The sequence below is a fragment of the Apiospora aurea genome (assembly GCF_038362705.1).
Source record: "Apiospora aurea strain CBS 24483 chromosome Unknown utg000008l_segment0_segment0, whole genome shotgun sequence".
NCBI lineage: Eukaryota > Fungi > Ascomycota > Sordariomycetes > Amphisphaeriales > Apiosporaceae > Apiospora > Apiospora aurea.
Genome location: NW_027117395.1, coordinates 4,563,908 through 4,581,953, shown reverse-complemented (window position 1 = coordinate 4,581,953; position 18,046 = coordinate 4,563,908). Strand labels below are relative to the sequence as shown.

At 54.9% G+C, this 18,046-nt stretch overlaps 6 protein-coding genes across 6 annotated transcripts; 2 read left to right on the top strand and 4 right to left on the bottom strand.

Annotated features, from left to right (window-relative positions):
- Positions 1-116: 116 nt before the first annotated feature.
- PG986_012876 (Nuclear pore complex subunit) lies at positions 117-4,432 on the bottom strand (the record flags this gene model as incomplete). Its single annotated transcript, XM_066849098.1, has 4 exons — positions 117-445; positions 497-3,892; positions 3,966-4,035; positions 4,091-4,432. The coding sequence occupies 4 exons, from the start codon at positions 4,430-4,432 to the stop codon at positions 117-119; spliced, it is 4,137 nt and encodes a 1,378-aa protein (XP_066695794.1).
- Positions 4,433-5,701: 1,269 nt separating this feature from the next.
- Positions 5,702-7,708, top strand: PG986_012875 (uncharacterized protein; the record flags this gene model as incomplete). The annotated part of the gene is made up of 1 exon (XM_066849097.1): positions 5,702-7,708. The coding sequence occupies one exon, from the start codon at positions 5,702-5,704 to the stop codon at positions 7,706-7,708; it is 2,007 nt and encodes a 668-aa protein (XP_066695793.1).
- Positions 7,709-8,297: 589 nt separating this feature from the next.
- On the bottom strand, positions 8,298-8,907 carry PG986_012874 (uncharacterized protein; the record flags this gene model as incomplete). The annotated part of the gene is made up of 2 exons (XM_066849096.1): positions 8,298-8,479; positions 8,634-8,907. 2 exons carry the CDS (start codon positions 8,905-8,907, stop codon positions 8,298-8,300), a joined length of 456 nt encoding a protein of 151 aa, XP_066695792.1.
- Positions 8,908-9,345: 438 nt separating this feature from the next.
- On the bottom strand, positions 9,346-10,071 carry PG986_012873 (uncharacterized protein; the record flags this gene model as incomplete). The annotated part of the gene is made up of 1 exon (XM_066849095.1): positions 9,346-10,071. The coding sequence occupies one exon, from the start codon at positions 10,069-10,071 to the stop codon at positions 9,346-9,348; it is 726 nt and encodes a 241-aa protein (XP_066695791.1).
- A 1,532-nt stretch (positions 10,072-11,603) lies between these two features.
- On the bottom strand, positions 11,604-13,832 carry PG986_012872 (U3 small nucleolar ribonucleoprotein MPP10; the record flags this gene model as incomplete). The annotated part of the gene is made up of 1 exon (XM_066849094.1): positions 11,604-13,832. The coding sequence occupies one exon, from the start codon at positions 13,830-13,832 to the stop codon at positions 11,604-11,606; it is 2,229 nt and encodes a 742-aa protein (XP_066695790.1).
- Positions 13,833-14,255: 423 nt separating this feature from the next.
- PG986_012871 (Adaptor complexes medium subunit family-domain-containing protein) lies at positions 14,256-17,949 on the top strand (the record flags this gene model as incomplete). Its single annotated transcript, XM_066849093.1, has 4 exons — positions 14,256-14,299; positions 14,353-15,924; positions 16,620-16,756; positions 16,847-17,949. The coding sequence occupies 4 exons, from the start codon at positions 14,256-14,258 to the stop codon at positions 17,947-17,949; spliced, it is 2,856 nt and encodes a 951-aa protein (XP_066695789.1).
- Between the last annotated feature and the right edge of the window lie 97 nt (positions 17,950-18,046).

The window sequence follows — 18,046 nt, the reverse complement described above, 5'->3', positions numbered from 1 at the left end:
TTTCTCCAGCTCCGTAATGCGTTCGACGTTCACACGCCAACACGCTGCTTTCACTCTTCTCTTTCTCGCCCAACTCATCTCTTTCGGACACTGCTGCGCAGACGACCCGCATCTCTTTAGTGTGCGCCATTCTGCGAATGCCCGTTGGCTGTCGTCGTCTTCGCGGCTGTTGGCGAAGGCTGCGAGGCGCCTTCTACCGTTTGTTGATCATACTGCTGATTGACTGTGTCCTCTGCCAGTCTTCGAGTCTCCTGGGCCCACTCCTCCAACCTGTGCTTCTCGACATGCTTCTTCAAGTTGCTGTCCTCCCATCTCATTGCCTCCAGGTACCTGTCGCCGTAGCCCTTGTCCAATTTTTGGAAGCGCCGGTCAAGAGTTTCTGTGTAGACGCCAAGAGCCTCCGAAGGCATCACACGACGGTAAGGTTTGCCTTCAGCGCTTTGTTCTAAAACAGCATTAGTATCAGACTCAAGGTCAGGTGGAAGAAGGCACTTACGACTAGCATAGAGAACACAGAAGGTCGAGAAGAGGTCGGTGCTACCCAAGATTTCCAGGACATCGTTGTCATCCTTGTGGGAGGTGTTGTTGATCTTGGTCCAATCTTCCCTGAGGTATAATCTTCTCCAAATAAGACGCTCGGCTTGCTCGCGCTCTTCATCAACCAGTGCGTAGTTAGCAACCTGGATGGCCAAGAAGAACTGGTCCGAAATCATCTCCTTGAGGTCCGGCTGCAGTTGAATCAAGGTGAGAAGATCGATCAGAGTCATCGGATCGAGTGCTTCATGTTTCAGGAGCCGCGCGAGTCCGTTTTCGTAGAGTTCACTGAGGATCTTGTACTTCTTGGGAACCTTGATGGGGAAAGCGTCGAGTGCCATGGGGAGCTCTGCGGTCTCATCAAGAGCGACACTAACGACTGGTCGGACTTGTCCGTAGAGCTGGTCCTGGATCTTGATAACTGACAGCTCCTTGTCGATGGCGTCAACACCAGCATCAGCCACCGTGACGTTGACGGAGGCTTCTTGTCTGCTGAAGGATGCTTTGCTGGCAGGGCGGGATGCCTCAGCCATACGAGCGAGCTTTCCAAGACTCAGCTCGATCTTCTTGTTCCAGATTTGCTGCTCTCGTGCCAAGCCCAGATCGAGCAGGGTATCGGCGGCGTGTACTATATCCTCCTCTCCGATGATATCGTTGATCCACGATATCTTCGCAAGTTCCGGCTTGGTACGCAAGAATGAGGTCTTGTAAACCTTGTCGCCACTGTACTCGAGCACTGCATCAATGCCATCTAGGCTCAGGAGATAATCGTAGAACGGGAAAGCAAAGTTCTGGCCATATGCAGCAAAGTAGTCTTCGACTTGCTTCTCATTGGCCTTCATCCGGTCCTCAAGTCGTTGAGTCTCCTCAGGCGACAAGGCACCCGTGGAGAGTCTCGTGCGCAGCGACTCAGTCTCCTTGATCATGATTTCGGCCAATGCGGCCAGAGAACGGTGTTGCTCAGCCATTCTAACGGCAGCCTCCCAGTTCTCTGATTGCGCGAGAAGAATTACCTTCTCATGGCGGTCTTTTTCGTACGTCTCTTCGAAGCTCTGACCCAAGGTAACGGTTTTGGCGCTGGAGCTGGCAAGCGACGAGCGAGACAGCTCCTGAAGGGCAGTTAAATATACCTCCGTGAGAGGTGGGAGAAGGGTTCGGATCTGTTGGACAAGCATCTGCTCCGTTTTCCCAGCGACCTCTGTCACGTAATTCTGGTTGGCCCACTCGGAGGCAAGCTCAACCAAGCGCTTCAGGTTATTCGTAATGTATTGGTCGCTAGTCCATGGTTGGGGCAGGCCCTCGTAGTTTTCTGCAAGAATCCCATTCTCCATCTTTTCTTGCTCAAGCCCGTAAAGGGGAAGGTTCCTTTTACGGAATTCCATGGCTTCGCGGATGGCATAAATGTTCATCTGCATGGCTTCGCAGATGAAACGCGTCAACGACGGTTGGTCTAGCTCCGCTTTCGAGTTGTACTTGATGACCTCGTACGCCCAAGCCAAGAAGATGTTCATACGGTCGGTGTCATGTGTGAACCAGTAGCGAAGCTGGTCGATTTCTCCTCGCGAGACGTCCGGCTGGTGCTTCTCCTCAGTCCTGATGTACTCAACAATCTCAGCAGCCAGATCTTTCTTCGCCTCAGCAGACCGCGTGTTGAGGAACTCCTCGTGCTTCTTCCACACGTAACTTGCAGCATGCAGTTTTTCGGCATTCCACAACAACTTCCAGCGTGTGACACGGTTTAGGTTGACTTTGATGTTTTTCAAATGGGACATGAGCTTCTCCAGCATTCTTGCCCGGAATCTCAGGTGACTTTCCAAATGCACCGAGCCGGCCGTAAGATGCGGGCTGTTTGAGCTGAGAATGTCGTTACTCAGTTCAAGGGCAGCGTCTCCCACCTCTTCATCCGAGAATGGAAGCTCACGTTGGGCATCAAACACGAGGGGGTTGTCTTCTTTGACACCAAAGAAAACAGCCTGCTCAAGTTTGCTTTTTGCGGTGACTTCGGGGGCTTTGTCGGTCGGAAACTTGTCAATATCGGAAGTCAGTACTCGAAGAGTACCAACACCTCGAACTAGAAGCACCACGGAGGGGTTCTTCGTCTTGACTTGCGTACTCCTGGCTTCCTCGGACCCGAAAGCATGGGGCTCCTCGATGCCCGATCCGACGACCTCCAGTACAGGGTCCTGTCGAAGATCCACGACATCTTCGTAGGTAGCCGGCAGGATGTGGCTGTCCTCGAGCAGCTGCGAATCTGGTGAATCCCCTTGGCGCGCTATAGATGTCACAATAATTGCACGGTCAAAGACCACAAATGCGACAATAGCAGGTTTCGGTAGATACAGGCGGGGCTTGGCAAGAGCATGAGGGTTCGGCGGAGTCGAATAGCTGCTGATGGGTCGTATCGCGCCAACCACGATGGGTGTCTCGGGTGATGCACCATTGGGAAGAAGAACCTCCACGAGGACATAACGGTAGTTGTCTCCGTCAGAGAAAGAAGTAAGCAGCATTAGATGCTGGTAAGTGTCGAACGCAGGTGTATGATGAAGTTGTGTCATATCGATGTATTTCTCATCCGGATTGGCGGGTGTGTACGTGAAATCGTGAATTCTGAAGGTCTCGGCAGGATATGCGATCGAGCGCAAGTCGCGTTCTCGGATGCTCGCGATCACAGCCTCTTTGGCGTCGTACTCGGTCAGCAGATCGTGGTGGCCGCCCCGGTGAATCTTCCATGCATGCAGCCGGCCCTTCGAGGTAGCCGCCACGATTGTGCGCTCTCCTTGCCTCGAGGAGCGGTCCGACCTGACAGCGGCAATATCACCTTGCACAGCTGCTTGGGATAGCACGTTTCGTATGCTCCCAAAGATTCCTCCGCTTTTGGGGGCCAGGCTTGTGCGCAAGAACTGAACCGATATTTGTGGTCGGCCATGAGCATCACGTACACTAAGGTAAGCCATGCGCCCACTGCTGAAGGACAGCACGAAGCCGGTTGTCGACTCTGCGCGGATAATCTGGGTGACCGTCTCACCCGAGTACATGCCCGAGATGGTGTCCTCGACGCCATTGCGCTGCTGTCGCATGAAGTCTAGCGTTGTGGCACTCGTGATGGACTCCCAGTAGGTAACCTTGCCGCTGGTCGGCATCACCACCACCAACCCGGTTTCGGACGACGAGACGGACGACGAGACGAGGGATCCTATCGGCAGGGGGTCGGTCGCATACCTCGAAGGGTATGGGAGTGTGAAGACGAAAGAATCCGCAGGTGTGTGTGATAGCGACGTGTAAGGCCAGACGACCGCATGTGTTTGGGTGAGACTCAGGGCGAACCCAGTAGCGGCATCGACGGAGCCATGTTGGCGACCTGTATAGTGTTAGCAACCAGTCAAATCATATCTCCATTCCTGGAGGTAGGCGTAGTTAGATGACCGTCTTACTTGTTGCGTCGGCTCGAAGCCTCTCGGGCAGAGCAGGGAGCTTGCTGACGACGAAGCCGGAATTGCTCGTCTATCATAGACTGTTAGCCATTCGTCCCATAGGTCATGCTTGAGCGGCTACGTACGAGTACGACACTTCCATCTCCCTTGCCAACACGGTCACTGCCCTTGGCGGCCTTCTTGGAGCGGACGCTGAGCTCCTTCCTAATGGTGGGCGGCGGTGTGTTTTCGATGCCATCCTGCTTCGGCTCCTTAGTTTGGGGACGCGTCGCTTTCACCTCGAAGTTTTCGACGCTCGCGTCGGGGGTGACAAAGGTCTGCTCGCTGAGGGCGATTCTAGAGCGCTTGGCTTTAGGCTGCTGGGCCGTGTTCTCCGAGCTCGCGGGTCGCTGGCGCCGTCGACCGCGGGTGGTGACTGTGGGTGTAGGCGCATGTTCGGGGTTGTTTTTTAATGATGGCGAAAACATTTTGAGGATGTCGATGGAGGGATGGATGGAAAGTCGGTCGGGGCAGACCGGTTAGGTCGGGGTCGGGTCGAGATAGGTGTTTGTTGAGTAAGGATGACGACGTTCCAAGTAAAAAAAAAAGCCGTCGCCAGCAATGTTTACTTTGGCCGAGCCGGCGATTGATGCATCAAGTCTCTATTCGTCAACGTCCAACAAAGACGCAGCAGGGCAATAAAACAAGACGAGTACGCGCATGCAGTAGATGGAGGATGAATAGGTTGATGGCGGTTGGGTCGCAAAGGACTTGAGCAATGGGAGAGTCGATCTTGGGTAAAATGCCTTTTTCCCTTTCTTATTTTTTTCGCGAGCCAATGGATGGAGTCTCTCACGCTCGTAGCTCCCATCCAAAAACGCCCTTGGTGTTTTTGGCTAAGAATGGGCCATCAAATGGCAATGGCATGGCTGGCAAGCAGCAGCAGTAGCAGCAGCAGCAGCAGCAGGAGGAACAGGTACCGAAGTACATGCCTACTTCCTCTGCTGTTTTCAATGGGGCCCTGCGTTTTAGGTGCTTCACGCCTTGGCTTTGGCCTAGGGGGAAGGCTCCAGGGACCAATGCCTTGCTGGCCCGCCTGGCAATGATTCAATGGGAGGCTGAAGGGCCCACAAATCGTCCAGCTCAGCAGCACTGAGCTGTTACCGGTAGAACTTTTTCGAAGTCGGTCTGGGGTTCCTCGTGCTGCGTGTTTTTAGCCTAGCCTATTGCGTGTTACGCCTGTTCTATTTCGTTTCAACAATCGTTCCTTAGTAGGCGCATCCGACTCTCTCCCTGGGCCGCCCGGCTAAGTTGGTCCGAGCGGGCGACTATTCGCTTTACCCGACTTTAGTTGTAGATGATGACCTCAACACCCGGATTATGGGGCATCTTTTACTAGTAGATGCACCGTTTAAACATCCTTTCTGAATGCTGTCGACCTTGTCGTCGAATGGATCCTGGCTTCTCACTCTCATATAGACTTGTGTTTTGTATTGATGGTTCCCTTCCAGTAACATTTCTGTAACTTCCCTTATAAGTGGGCATGAGGCATATCCTTGTGATATAGCTCGGCCTCATGTGACCGAACCACACGTTGTTCATCTAGCGTAGATCATTTCAGCAACAACAACGGCGTCATCTCTATGGCTGGGTTTCGTATTGACTGCTTTATTCGGAGCAAGCTGAGGAACTAAGGTCTTGGTACAGTTGGTGTTCACAGTTGGCAACTGCCCAAGGTAGCTAGCTCTCCGGCCACAATGAAACGAGCAGCAACTTCCGTCACCATCACGGACCCCTTGGTCAAATACCAGAGCCTTCTGGCAACGGGCTATTACTGCCCTGATCCGGCGCAGCATAGACTGGCAATCCATCTCCAGAAGATCTATCAGCGGTTAAAGGACTACTCGCCTTCGGTTGAATACGGGGCCAGATTGAAAGCCATCTCTAGCACGCTGGACGAGTCGAGGCGGAGCCGCGAAGGTAGCTCTTCACTTGCCGCAGCCAACCACCCTATACGGAGGAACCCGCTATTTTCCCGGTTCTTTGCCAGTACAGAAGACAGAGACAGTCTCGCCTTGACGAGGGTCCTGACCGGCCATGAGGCCGCCATCCAGATCGACTCGCCCCGGGGCCTCTTCCTGTCGGGCGAAGTGGGCACGGGGAAGTCCATGCTGCTAGACCTGCTCGCGGACGGCTTACCCACGAGTCGGAAGAAGCGATGGCATTTCAATACGTTTATGTTATATACGTTATCGCAACTGGAGACGTACAGGAAGTCTCATCCTCAGATGAGTGGCGGCGGCAGCGACCAGCAGTATTCGCTATTATGGATGGCACGAGAGATGATCGAGAAGTCCCCGATCCTGTTCCTGGACGAGTTCCAGTTCCCCGACCGGGCGGCGAGCAAGATCCTGAGCAACCTCTTCACGGCCTTCTTTCAGCTCGGCGGCGTGCTGGTGGCTTCGTCAAATCGCATGCCCGAGGATTTGGAGAAGGCCACAGGGTTCGAGTACGCCTCTCCTCCGCCCGGCGGCGGCGGCTTTCTGGGCCAGGTTCTTGGCATTGGCACGAGCCGGAGCAGGGGCCGAGGAGAGCTGTTCGGGACGTCTAGCGATTTCTCCAACTTTCTCGAAGTGCTCAAGGCGCGCTGCGAATTCTGGCAGATGGAGGGCGGCAAGGACTGGCGGAGACGGGAAATGCAAGAGCCCAGAGAGAACGAGTTGCGACTTGGGGGTGCCATTACAGATGTGGCAACAGGAAGTCCCATCAAGGCTTCACAGGGCATGTTTCCTTCGACCGCCAGTGAACCCGTTTCATCAGAAGAAGGCCTTGCAATGCCCCGAAACTACGCTTTACTGAACCAGAGTGATGACAAAGACTGGACGGCGTCCCTGGGAGCCAGATCATGGGAGCCATTGAAACTCACAGTCTACGGTCGAACCGTCCGCGTCCCTCAGCAGCATAACGGAGTCACATATTGGAAGTTCCACGATCTGGTCTCTACCTACGGACCAGCAGACTATATAACCATGGCCTCGACCTTCCACACCTTCATCATCGACGAGATCCCCGTCCTGACCATCCTCAAGAAGAACGAAGCCCGACGTCTCATCACCCTCCTAGACGCCCTCTACGAAGCCCGCTGCAAGCTCCACGTGCGCGCCGCCGCGGGGCCCGACGACCTCTTCTTCCCCGAAGCCAAAGCCAACGACCACAACCTTGATCTTGGCCCGACATCCCCCACAGTCGACGCGGACGCCATCCTCCCCGAGACCATCGCCGAAGTCTACCAAGACACCACCTCCCCCTTCCGCCCCAACATCTCGTCCTACACCCCGGACCAGGCGGATCCGGAATCCGACCATCAGGACTCCGACTTCGGCATCTCGCCCGCCGCGTCCCGGCTCGACTTCAGCAACACGGGCGCCTTCACGGGCGAGGACGAGCGCTTCGCGTACAAGCGCGCCGCGAGCCGGCTGTGGGAGTTGTGCGGGGCGCAGTGGCACGCGCGCGACGGCGACGGCTGGTGGCAGCCCCTGCCCCGCGAGGCGCGGCATTGGGAGAAAGGACCGGCCGCGACGCCGTTGTCGTCGAGGAGTGATGCGGCGAAAGATGGGATCAAGGGCGATGTGAAGATGGGTGAGACGGTGGAATTGGAGGAGCCGGCTGGGCTGCAGAGGTTGAGAGTCCAGGATCTGAAGAATGCCCTTTCAGGGGATGACGATACCCAGGCGAAGGATGCAGGTGGGAAGGGATCGAAATAACGAGATAAAGGCATCTCCGGGGGTTCTGTAAGATATTAAGCAGCATCTAGAGCATTTTAGGGTCTCTTTATTAGGAGAGATCATCTCGATGGTAATTCAAATGGAGTGGATGGTTTTATTTTATATACAGCTCATCTCGACGTATAACAGACTCCTGAAACGCCTGCACTTGTTGAACCCCTTCTCGCACCCCGTTTCAGGTTGTAAGCTATCTGGCGTTAATACACTTGGTTTTGTACAGGTGAAGAGCCGCCCCTTTCTTGTGAAGCCGACGAAGAATCACCCGTCCCATCATACCTTTAGGCAGGTATTACGCTGCAGCTGCTCGACGCAAAACCACCCTATTTCTCAAGGAGACGTCTGTGTGTCCCTAAAGAGGATCAAGTTTTGTAGTCCCTCATCAACGGACGATTCCACCAACGACGTCGGTCTCGCACTGGCGATCCCATAACGGTAAGCGAGCGCAGCGACCGCCTGTCCATGTCGGATCCCCAGGTTAATTTCGGGTTGTCCTTCGTCCCAGTTGGCGCATTGCCCTGGCTTTACCATGTCTTGTTTATTCGTTTCGCTTGATCTTCTTTCCCCTTTCCTACATGAACATCCTCCAGATGCCCAACCATGCGAGGCCCACGCTCGTAGCCGTAATCCCGAGCTTCCGGCTCCGCATGCCGAACCTGGATCCCGAGGCCAGGATCTTGGCCTGCTGACGTTCGAGCTGGTTCATGCCGGACCAGTAGGAGTAGGCCGAGAGGCCGAGGAATGCGCCGCCGCCTGTTATTTCGCGAGAACTCGTTGTCAGCGACTGTCCCCCACTCTCGTTGCGCGCAACCATGCGTGAGATGGAGGCGACATAAATGACTAGACCAGCTTTTGCTGCCGGGGGGCGCAGCAGGAGCTAGCCTCCAGGGGAGGAACTAGTTCGTACCTGTCAAACGACACGACACGCAGTCGGCGCCCCGGCTGCTTGTTGGTGGCTGCCGCTGCTGCTGACGGGCGGGGTCGTCGCTTGAGCGCGGAAGGGAATTGGGGAGATAGGAAGATGGGGAGGGCATGTCATCGGGCGATCGGCGAAGGGGGCCAAAGAACTTACCAACCACGCGACACGGCGTGCAGTCGTCGCCCCGGTCGGCCTTGAGGAGATCCTGAAGCTTCTCGGGCTTCTCGAGCGCATGGACGCTGGGGGTTTTGTCGCCAGCCATTGCGGAGGTTTCCTCAGCTGCAGCGATTCGTACTGTCCGGTAGGTATAGAGGCGCAAAACACTATCGCAGAGGCAAGGTTGCTGTAGAACGCAGCGATATAGCGGATCGGCTGGACGTTGAACGGAAAATAAATTAAAGGTAGGTATGATCTAGACTGACGACCGCCCACATTTTGATTTACAATGGAGCGCTGTTTGCAAGGATTAGGTACAGGCACACCCGGCCCCACCTCCGTCCGCCCCGGCTCCCTACCTACCTACTTCCTAGCTGCGATACGGAGTCTAGACACTACCACATTGTCTCAACATCTCGGGCCCTTGCCCCCTATCATACAATTTTGTCCACTGGGGTCTCGCGAAACGAGTATCGATGGGCTCGTTTCTTTCGCTTCCGTATCCCAGCTTCCTCCCCCTGGGCTACTCGTACAACCATCGCTTCTAGTGATACTCCAAAGTGGAAGGGGCCCGGGCTCTCTCAGGGCCATGAGGGTTGTATGTGGCGCTCTGTGATTCCCGAACCCGCCGAACCCGGGACTCCGTGGCGCTTCGAAGCCTGGGTCTCCAGCGCGCCGCAATCTTTATATCGTACACTGCCCAGAGCCTAGGAAGGAACCTGACATCCGCCACGCAGTAGCCCTTGAGCTCCTGCGCAAGGGGTCTCTGGTTGAACACCTCGTAGTCCCCGCCTCGATCCGGGTGGAAGAGGGCGAGGCCCCTCTCCTTGCCCTCGGCCCAGGCCCGCTTCTCCGCCGGGCTCAGGCCCAGGTCGCGCTCGATGCACTTGGCGAGGCCGTTCACGAAGCGGCGGCTGCCGTACGAGCGGGCGGCCAGCTCCATCAGCTGGAGGTCCGCGACGCCGCGGAGCCGGATGCTGTAGTGGCTGAACAGCGCGCCCGAGTCGTTGCGCACGTCGAAGAAGACCTTCGTGGTGGCTCCAGATTCCAGCACGTCCTGGAGCGAGCGGTTGCTTTTGCGGCCGCGGGTGGTGAAGGCTGTCGATTGCATGCTGTAGATGTCGATAAGGTAGGTTGTCCCCAGTGGAGCTACAAACAGCTGCATGGTAGAGATCGTGCCGTCTCGCAATAGCTTGACGCCCTCTAGATCAATATACAAAGAGGGAGGGTCATCTGGGTGGTCAACAATCTTGTCAAGGGCTTCAGCCATGGCTTTCTTGGTATCGACCCAGCTCACGGAGTTCTCGGGCTTCAAGGAAGCCTGACTAAGGGCAGCTGTGAGGCTGGAGATTGAAGGTGGCGTGGTATGTGCTCTGGATACTGTTCATGCCATGTCTGTCTAGCGATGGCTCGCGTTGCTGGTATCTCTTCGCTACAAAAGGCACGAGGAATAGAGAATAGAAATTAGCCAAATCATAGTAACTCAAGGGGATTCACCATTAAATACCAACGTTAGACCTGAAGCTACTTAACTTATCAAGCCATGGGAGTCTACGTGTGACGCCAAGAGCTTCACGAGCGGCTTCCTCATGGCGCTGTAAACCTCGAGAGAATGAGCGAGAGCCATGAAGACAAACTCTATGACCAAAAGTGTTTTGACGAGACGGAAGTATGTTCATGTGGTTCGATCACCAGCGTACATGATCCGTACGACTATCTCTCAGAAGCCCAGACTCGAGAGACATCCCAATTAAACTCAGTAATCATATATCTTGGGATGGTTGCGCGTCCCTTCGCTGTCAACGAAACAGCAACATCACCATGGCGCAGACCAGTCGTCGGCTTGTCTGTTCGATGTTGCGGGGTAATCACAAGTTACTGAAGAAAGTATTCGGCAGTTGTTCCATGATACTATGCCAGGACCCGGCAGGCTTAAAGTGGCATAACGCATTCCAGGAGTATACGGGGAGTACGTAGGCAAGCTTCGTTATTCAGTCTAGCTGAAATATTTCATCATAGAGGCACATGACATACAGGTGTCTTTGGGTGATCGACCAATTGCCCCTCGGTGAGCCCCCGTTGCGTACAAACGACATCACGACCGAGTCGTCCATATAGCGATGGTAAGTAGGCAACCTCGAGCGGAAGTAATAGCACGAGAGAAGGTGATCGCCGAGTAGATCCCATCAAGGAGAAGCCCCAAGACTCATTTGGATTAACGGTAAAGCATGTTGACTGCATTCACCCAGCAGTTCAAGCGGATACTAGTTCGAATTCAGCAATGAGCCCTCTACATTTTTGATCGTTTTCTCTTCAGATTTTTTTCTTGGTGCTTTTCACATACCTGAGAACTTGTTGGCTCGAGGTGGGAAAGGTAGAGACAACCACCCTCCGATACTAGCACTGGGCAACTATCTACGCCTATTACTATCGACACCCTCTTCCCCCTTTTTGTAATACAATGATCCTATAGCCCTTACTTCTAGGAGTTGTCATGTGTTCTTTGGGGCTATAAACCTTTCATGGAGAAGCTATGTAGTCCCACGATGGCTCGTTGCCTTTAAGTTATCTGTGTTATAGAAGCCCACGTGACCCATGCTTTGACTCTAATCATATACCCTTCAAGTAGTCGGCAGATGACTAGTTACAACTGGAAAATTCCTCTTAAGGTCCTTGGGAGAAAAGAAAAGAAAGCTCCAGACGACAGATGAGCAAACTACGGAGACATTTTTCATGGCACTGAATGGCGCGAATATGTAGAATGGTTCATGTTCAGAACTCAGGTATATATTGAAATGGATATTACAGCTTGAAGTTGCCACTGGAAAGGGCCTGTGCGTCTCTGGCCTTATTGCCCTCCATATCAAGCACCTCACCCTTCTTGTTGATGACCCGCACGCCACCCTTCTTGAGGTCAGCAATCGTGTCCTTCTTCGCCTGGGCCTTGCCGCCGAGAGGTCTCCGGTCGTTGCCGCCGGCCTTGCGTATCCGCTCCTTCTCGCGCCTGTGTCGCCGGGCCTTCTCCTCCCGGCTGAGCTCCTGCCGCGCCACCGGCAGGCCGCTCTTCGCCACGATCTCGCCCTTCTCGACCGTGTCCTTGCCGGCCTTGTAGATCTCCTGCGGCGCGAGGGTCTGATCGCCGCCGCTCACACCTTGAGCCGTGGCAGGCTGGGCGTCTTCCATGCTGACGGTCGCCACGTCCGCAACAACGGTCAGAGAAGGTGCCACAGGCTTGGGCTTGTAGTGCCAGCTGCTGAGAGCATCGAGTTTGCCGCAAATCTCCCTCCACATCCCCTCGAGCTCCTTTTCTTCCTTTTGGGTCTTCTCGTCCGCTTTGCTGACATAGGTGTCCGGGTTGGTGTTCTTGATGTGTTCCTCCTCGTATATCTCCGCAAGACTCTGCTTGTTCTTGGTGTCGTCAAGCTCAACCAGGCCCCTTCTGTTAGCGTTCGGGTCCAAAGAATCCGGCCGTCTTCGGACATTCTCGTTGAAGTCTTGCGCTATAATCCTGCGCTTGATCATGTCTTCTATGCTTTCGCTGATTTCGGCTGTGATGACAGGTACAGGCTTGCCAGCATGCTCATAGTCGAGGTCTTCGTCCAGAAGCGAGTGCTTCGGCCTGTCAGCAGCACTTGCTTCACCTGAAAGAACCCACTTCTTTTCGCCGACATTGGCAGCTTCTAACCGGCGAATTTCTTCAGCAAGCTTAGCTTGTTTCCGCTCGTGGGCCGATCTCCGGGCTTTGGGATCGCCAGGATCGACCTCTGACAGCTCGTCTTCGGAATCGTCACGTTCTGACTCATCCTCGAAGAGATCGCGGCGAGCGGTGGCCATTGCAGTCTCAATCTCACCCTCACCAGGTTCAGTGTACCGGGGCTGTTTAGGTTTCCTCGGCTTGCCATCCTTGCCCTTCTTCGCAGGAGGCGCAAAAAAGTCCTTATAGTAGACGTCGTTGGCATTGAGGTCGCCATCCATATCGTCGTCGTCTACATCATCCATGGCTTCTTCGTCGCTTTCTCCTTCAGGGGCATCCAGGTCCATGTTCCCAAAAGTTGGGCCAGCCTCGTCCCCTTCCTCATCCTCTTCTTCGTCCTCAGGCAGGCCGTCGTCGTCCTCGTCCGATTTCTTGGGCTTGGCGCCTTTGCTGCCCGGCTTTGTAGCAAATGGGTCGCCGTGCCAGTCAACCTCGTCATCGTCGCTTGCTGCGTCGGTGTTGGGGTCTGCGCGGGCATCTTGATTCTCAAACCATTGCGTTTGCTTGTTGAAATCATCAATCGAGAAGAAACCGTCGTTTAGGCCATTGGGGTCTTCCACGAGAGGCTCTGCTTCTTCCTCATCCTCGTCATCTTCTTCATCGAATTCGCCAGCATCGTTGTCCTCCTCACCATCAAGCTCCACTTCGTCCCCATCTTCCATGTCGTCCATGCCAGCCTCGTCGAACTCAACCTCTTCCTCATCTTCCTCGATGTCGTCGTCTGAGCCGCTAAGGTCAAGTTCCGACAAGCCGTCCAGCTCTTCATCCTCAAGATCCACCTCTGACTGGTCTTCGTCGGAACTTTGCCCGTGAACACCATTGGTCTCGATCTGGTCGGCAGCCTCAAGTTCCTCTAGAGCATCCTGTGAGTCCTCTAGTGCGCTAGCGATGATTCGTCGTGCTTGTTGCCAGATCTGAGCGCTCTCGAACCCTTCAATGTGCAGTTTGCGGATTTTCAGCACGTCATTCTTGGGTGCGGCGTCGGCGCGTTTTCTCTTCTTGTTGGCCTCCTTGAGCCTCTGCTGCTGTTCATCGCTCAGTTGTCCGGCGTAGGAGTCCAATGTCGACTTGACAAGCTGCAAGGATGCATTCGGAACGGAGGCATTGGGCTGGAGGAACCCGTGGCGGTTGCCCGATTTGAGGGCCTCGAGCAGGGCCGCCGACATGACGAATGCGCCAGGCGTCCTGGAAGGATCGGCAAGAGTATATGAGTTGTTGGAGAGGTCGGGGGCGTGGGTGAGAGTGTGCGAGGAGGTGGTGCTGACACTTCCGGCCATTGCTCCGTTTCAAGACGTTCGTGTCTGCAACCAAACCCTTCACTCTTTTGCTGCCTCTCGTTAAGGTTCGGGTGCGTTTATCGATTGATCCTCGAAATTTCCGGCAAAAAGTTTCAGTAGAGAAGTCTACGATAAGATAGGACCCCGCCAGAAACCGCCCAGAGTCTGAGTTGATTGGCCACTAAAGTCTGGCCGTAGCATCTAAACAGGTACTAGCCACAGTGGAGCTTTCCGCTGTCCAGGATCTCAATTCCGCTCTTGGCTCTGTCTTTAGGCGGCCCAGGCTTTGGCTGAGTTGACGTCTTCAGCTGCTAGGTTAGCTGGGGCCCAGTCTCCGTGCTCTGTCTGCCCCTCAGAGAAGCCCATTCAACCTGCCAGCCGAGTCTCCTTCAGCCTTACGATGCGATTCGCATCTCGGCCACCATGAACGGCGTTATAGAGGCGCTACACATCTACGATGAGCACAAGTTAGTAAACCCATTCCCCAACTATATCCATGTCTTCAATTAACACTTTGCAGTCGCGCCATCCTGTCTCACACCTACACATCGCGACCGCTATCTGCATCCCACCTACTGCCACTTTACCTAGAGCATCCAGCGCCGCGGCCGAACTTGCTTTACCTATCCAATACGAACCCGCCCACATTAGTGTTCAGCCTCCTCCATGCAGATCTGCTGTATCTAGCGACGAGTTCCTCGGAAATCGAGCCTCTGCTTGTCCTCGAGTTTCTGCACCGAGTCGTCGATGCGTTGGAGGAGTTCCTAGGCGCCCCCGTACTGGCGCATAAGATCGAGGCAAACTATGATGTGGTTGCTCAACTTCTCACAGAGATGTGCGATGCTGGCACGGTCAACACCACAGAGCCCAATGCGTTGAGAGACGTCGTAGAGGTTGAAGGCCTCCTCGGCAAGTTTTTAGGGAGTCTGAGCTTGCCCAGCAAGGCGCCTGGGCTTAGCTCGAGCTTTAGCAACCCAAGCGCTCCCTCACTTCTAGCTCAAAATACCCCTGCGTTACCATGGAGGCGAGCCAACGTCCGGCATACGTCTAATGAGTTGTACGCAGACGTGGTCGAGACCCTGACGGTTACATTGGCTCCTTCCGGGCGGCCAATAGCCGCCTTCGCGAACGGAACGATTGCGTTTACATCCAAGGTCTCGGGGGTTCCGGACATTGTGATGAGTCTCACGGGGCCTTCTGGAAAACACAACCTTGGTAGCATCATGGAGTTGCCCGTCTTCCATCCGTGTGTGAGGCTCAACCGCTGGAGAGACAACCCTGGAGAACTGAGCTTCATCCCGCCAGATGGTCGCTTCATTCTTGCCGGATATGAAGTTGATCTGCTGCCCTTCACCAACGGAAAGAGCGGCAGTTTGATCTCTAACAGCCTCAAATTACCCGTAACCATCGAGGTCAGGACCGGCCTGGGGTCAACTGGGTCCGAGTTCGAGGTCCGGGTCAATATCAACAAAATGTTTGGATCTTCTGGCGGAATGGGTGGCCCTGGGCGAGGAGGAGCTGTTGGTGCTAGGCCTTTTGGTGGGCCTCACTCCGGCACGGCAGCAGCGCCATCTGTGCATGACCTGACTGTTTCGGTGCCGTTGCCGACAGAGGTTAGAAACCTGTCTGATATTCGACCGAGCAGAGGCGACGCAAGTTACAATCCTGGGGACAAGTTTCTGGAGTGGCATATTCCTCAAAAGGAACTCGCATCAGGGACACCCTACTTCAGTTTGAAGGCAACCGTTATGGGACCGTTGGCAGATGACACCACTGACGATGACCCGAATGGGTTTGGCTTTGGGAAGGACTATACTTATGATGAGCCTTACCAAAGCAGTGCCGAGCCCAAGGCGATTGGGAGCAAAGCGGATCTTGACGACGACAAGGATGCGAAGAAGATTGCGCAGAACAAGATTTTGATGCCAAGTTCAGCCTCCATCAGTTTCTCTGTCAAGGGATGGATACCAAGCGGCATCAAGATCGAGGGGATCCAGATCGATACAAAGAGAAGCCGTGGGCTGGGCGAGGGTGTTAAGCCTTATAAGGGGGTCAAATACCTGACTATCAGCAAAGGAGGCATTGAGATTAGGTGCTAGGGTTTTATTGCTACGGACGGACGGGCTTAGAATATGTATGCATCGCATGAGCCGGCGTTGGGACAGGCTCGGATCATCCGGCTAGTACTTGTCGACCATTTTGAAACAATAGACATTTCACCAAAGCCAACGTTAACAGACGTTATTTGACCGTGGTAGACGTGAAGATCGATACGTTGTGACTACATACTTAAGATGTAGATAGCCGATGCAATGCGGAATTATGCTAGTATGCATACCTAACCTACATGTACTTTAGGTAGGTAGCAGAGCCCCGCAGCGCCGGTGACCCTCGGCGTTCGGCTGTGTGGACCGTTGCAGCGTGGGGTAGCTCGCCTGCTCGCCCACTCCCAACAGCGACACAGAGACAGCTACCCCCCGGTCCAGCCTGTGAACGGTCGAACCCCAAGAGCTCGGGTCCATCCATAATTGGAGTCATGCTTTCCCAGCTGCAATCGACTGATGCCCTTCTCCCTAGTCTCTTGGTACAACATCACTTCATTCGCAAGTTTCGGTTCCCCAACTCCCGTGCAAGAGAGCAGGTTGGCCGGTGCTGCTTCTGACTGCATTCGATGCATGTTCCTGGCCGTTCCCCCTAGGTCAGTCAACGCTGGCGCATGGTGATGAACGCTTTAGCTACAGCTCCTGTACGCCGGCCGAGCCGAGCCGTAAACATCTTGCGACACAGTCTCGCGAGGAGAGCGCCATTTCATGAACCCGGTATCGTCGCCAATACCGGACGTCATATCCGCTCGCCCGTCGAGAGTAGGCGATATGGCTCCACCGTGAAGAAGACGCGGCCACGGACGGCCATATTCTTCCCAGGTAACTTTACCCCTGCTGCTCGCCAATTGAATGGACCAGGAGACACATAAACTAGGACAGGAAGGCTGATATTGAGGTCGTCTCGAACAGGGCAGGGCGTACAGAAGGTCGGCATGCTCAGCCCGTGGCTTGAGGCCTTCCCGCGCACGTCACAGCACATTCTCGATGAGATAGACGAACTTATGGGCTACAAGCTGTCGGACGTAATACAAAATGGGTCCTCGCGTGTCCTCACCGCAACGCCAAACGCCCAACCGGCCATCATGGCGACCAGTATCCTAATATTGCGTCTGTTGGAGAAAGAGTATGGGTTCAACGTGCATGAGCGGGTGGACGTGTCGCTGGGTCACTCGCTTGGCGAATTCGCCGCTCTGGTGGCGGCGGGCGTGCTGGCGTTCGAGGACGCCTTGTACATGGTGCGCAGACGGGCCGAGGCCATGGCCAGGGCGACGCAGAAGGCCCGGGACGAATGGGGCGGCGACTACGGCATGATAGCCGTCGTGACGGAACCCGAATACCTCGAGCCCCTCGTCAATGCCGTGGACGACTTTGTGGGATACCGGTCGAGCGGCCTGCGGAGCGATCACGCCGAAGATATACATCCGATCGACCAGGTGCTCATTGCCAACATCAACTCCAAGAACCAGATCGTTCTCAGCGGCAATCTGGAGAAGATCAAAGAGCTCATCGCCCATATCCAACAATTTGTGGGACACGATCCGCGCGCTGTTAAGTTGAATAGTGATTCGCCTTTTCACAGTCCGATCATGAAACCGGCGGTGGCAGTCATGCGGCAACTCCTCTCCGGCAAGAGCCGGGTCAAGGGAAAAGAGACCGATGATGTCATCACGTTCCCAGGAGCCCTTCAGTGCGTGAGCAACGTGAGTGCGAGGCCCTTCGGCAGCCAAGAGGAGGTTAGAGACCTGCTCTCGCGGCAGTGCTTGGAGACGGTCCGGTGGTGGGATAGCATCAAGTACCTGGACCAAGAGCAGAAGGTGCGACGATGGATTGGCATTGGCCCCGGGAAAGTAGGGAGGAACCTCGTGGGAAAGGAGGTCGGGATGAGGGGGATGGATGTCGTGAAGGGTGGTGGTGTGTGGGCTATTACGGATCCGATGGAGGTCGAAGAAGCATTGAGGGGACTCGAGAAGACGGAGTACTTGATCGAGGAGGAGGAGGAGGAGGAGCACTAGTAGTAGGCTTAATGAGTCGAAAGGGGGCGTTTACTGGTGCTCGAGTGAACGACAAGGCAAGCGAGCGGGCAGCAGCGTGTACGATGATTAGTGTTTG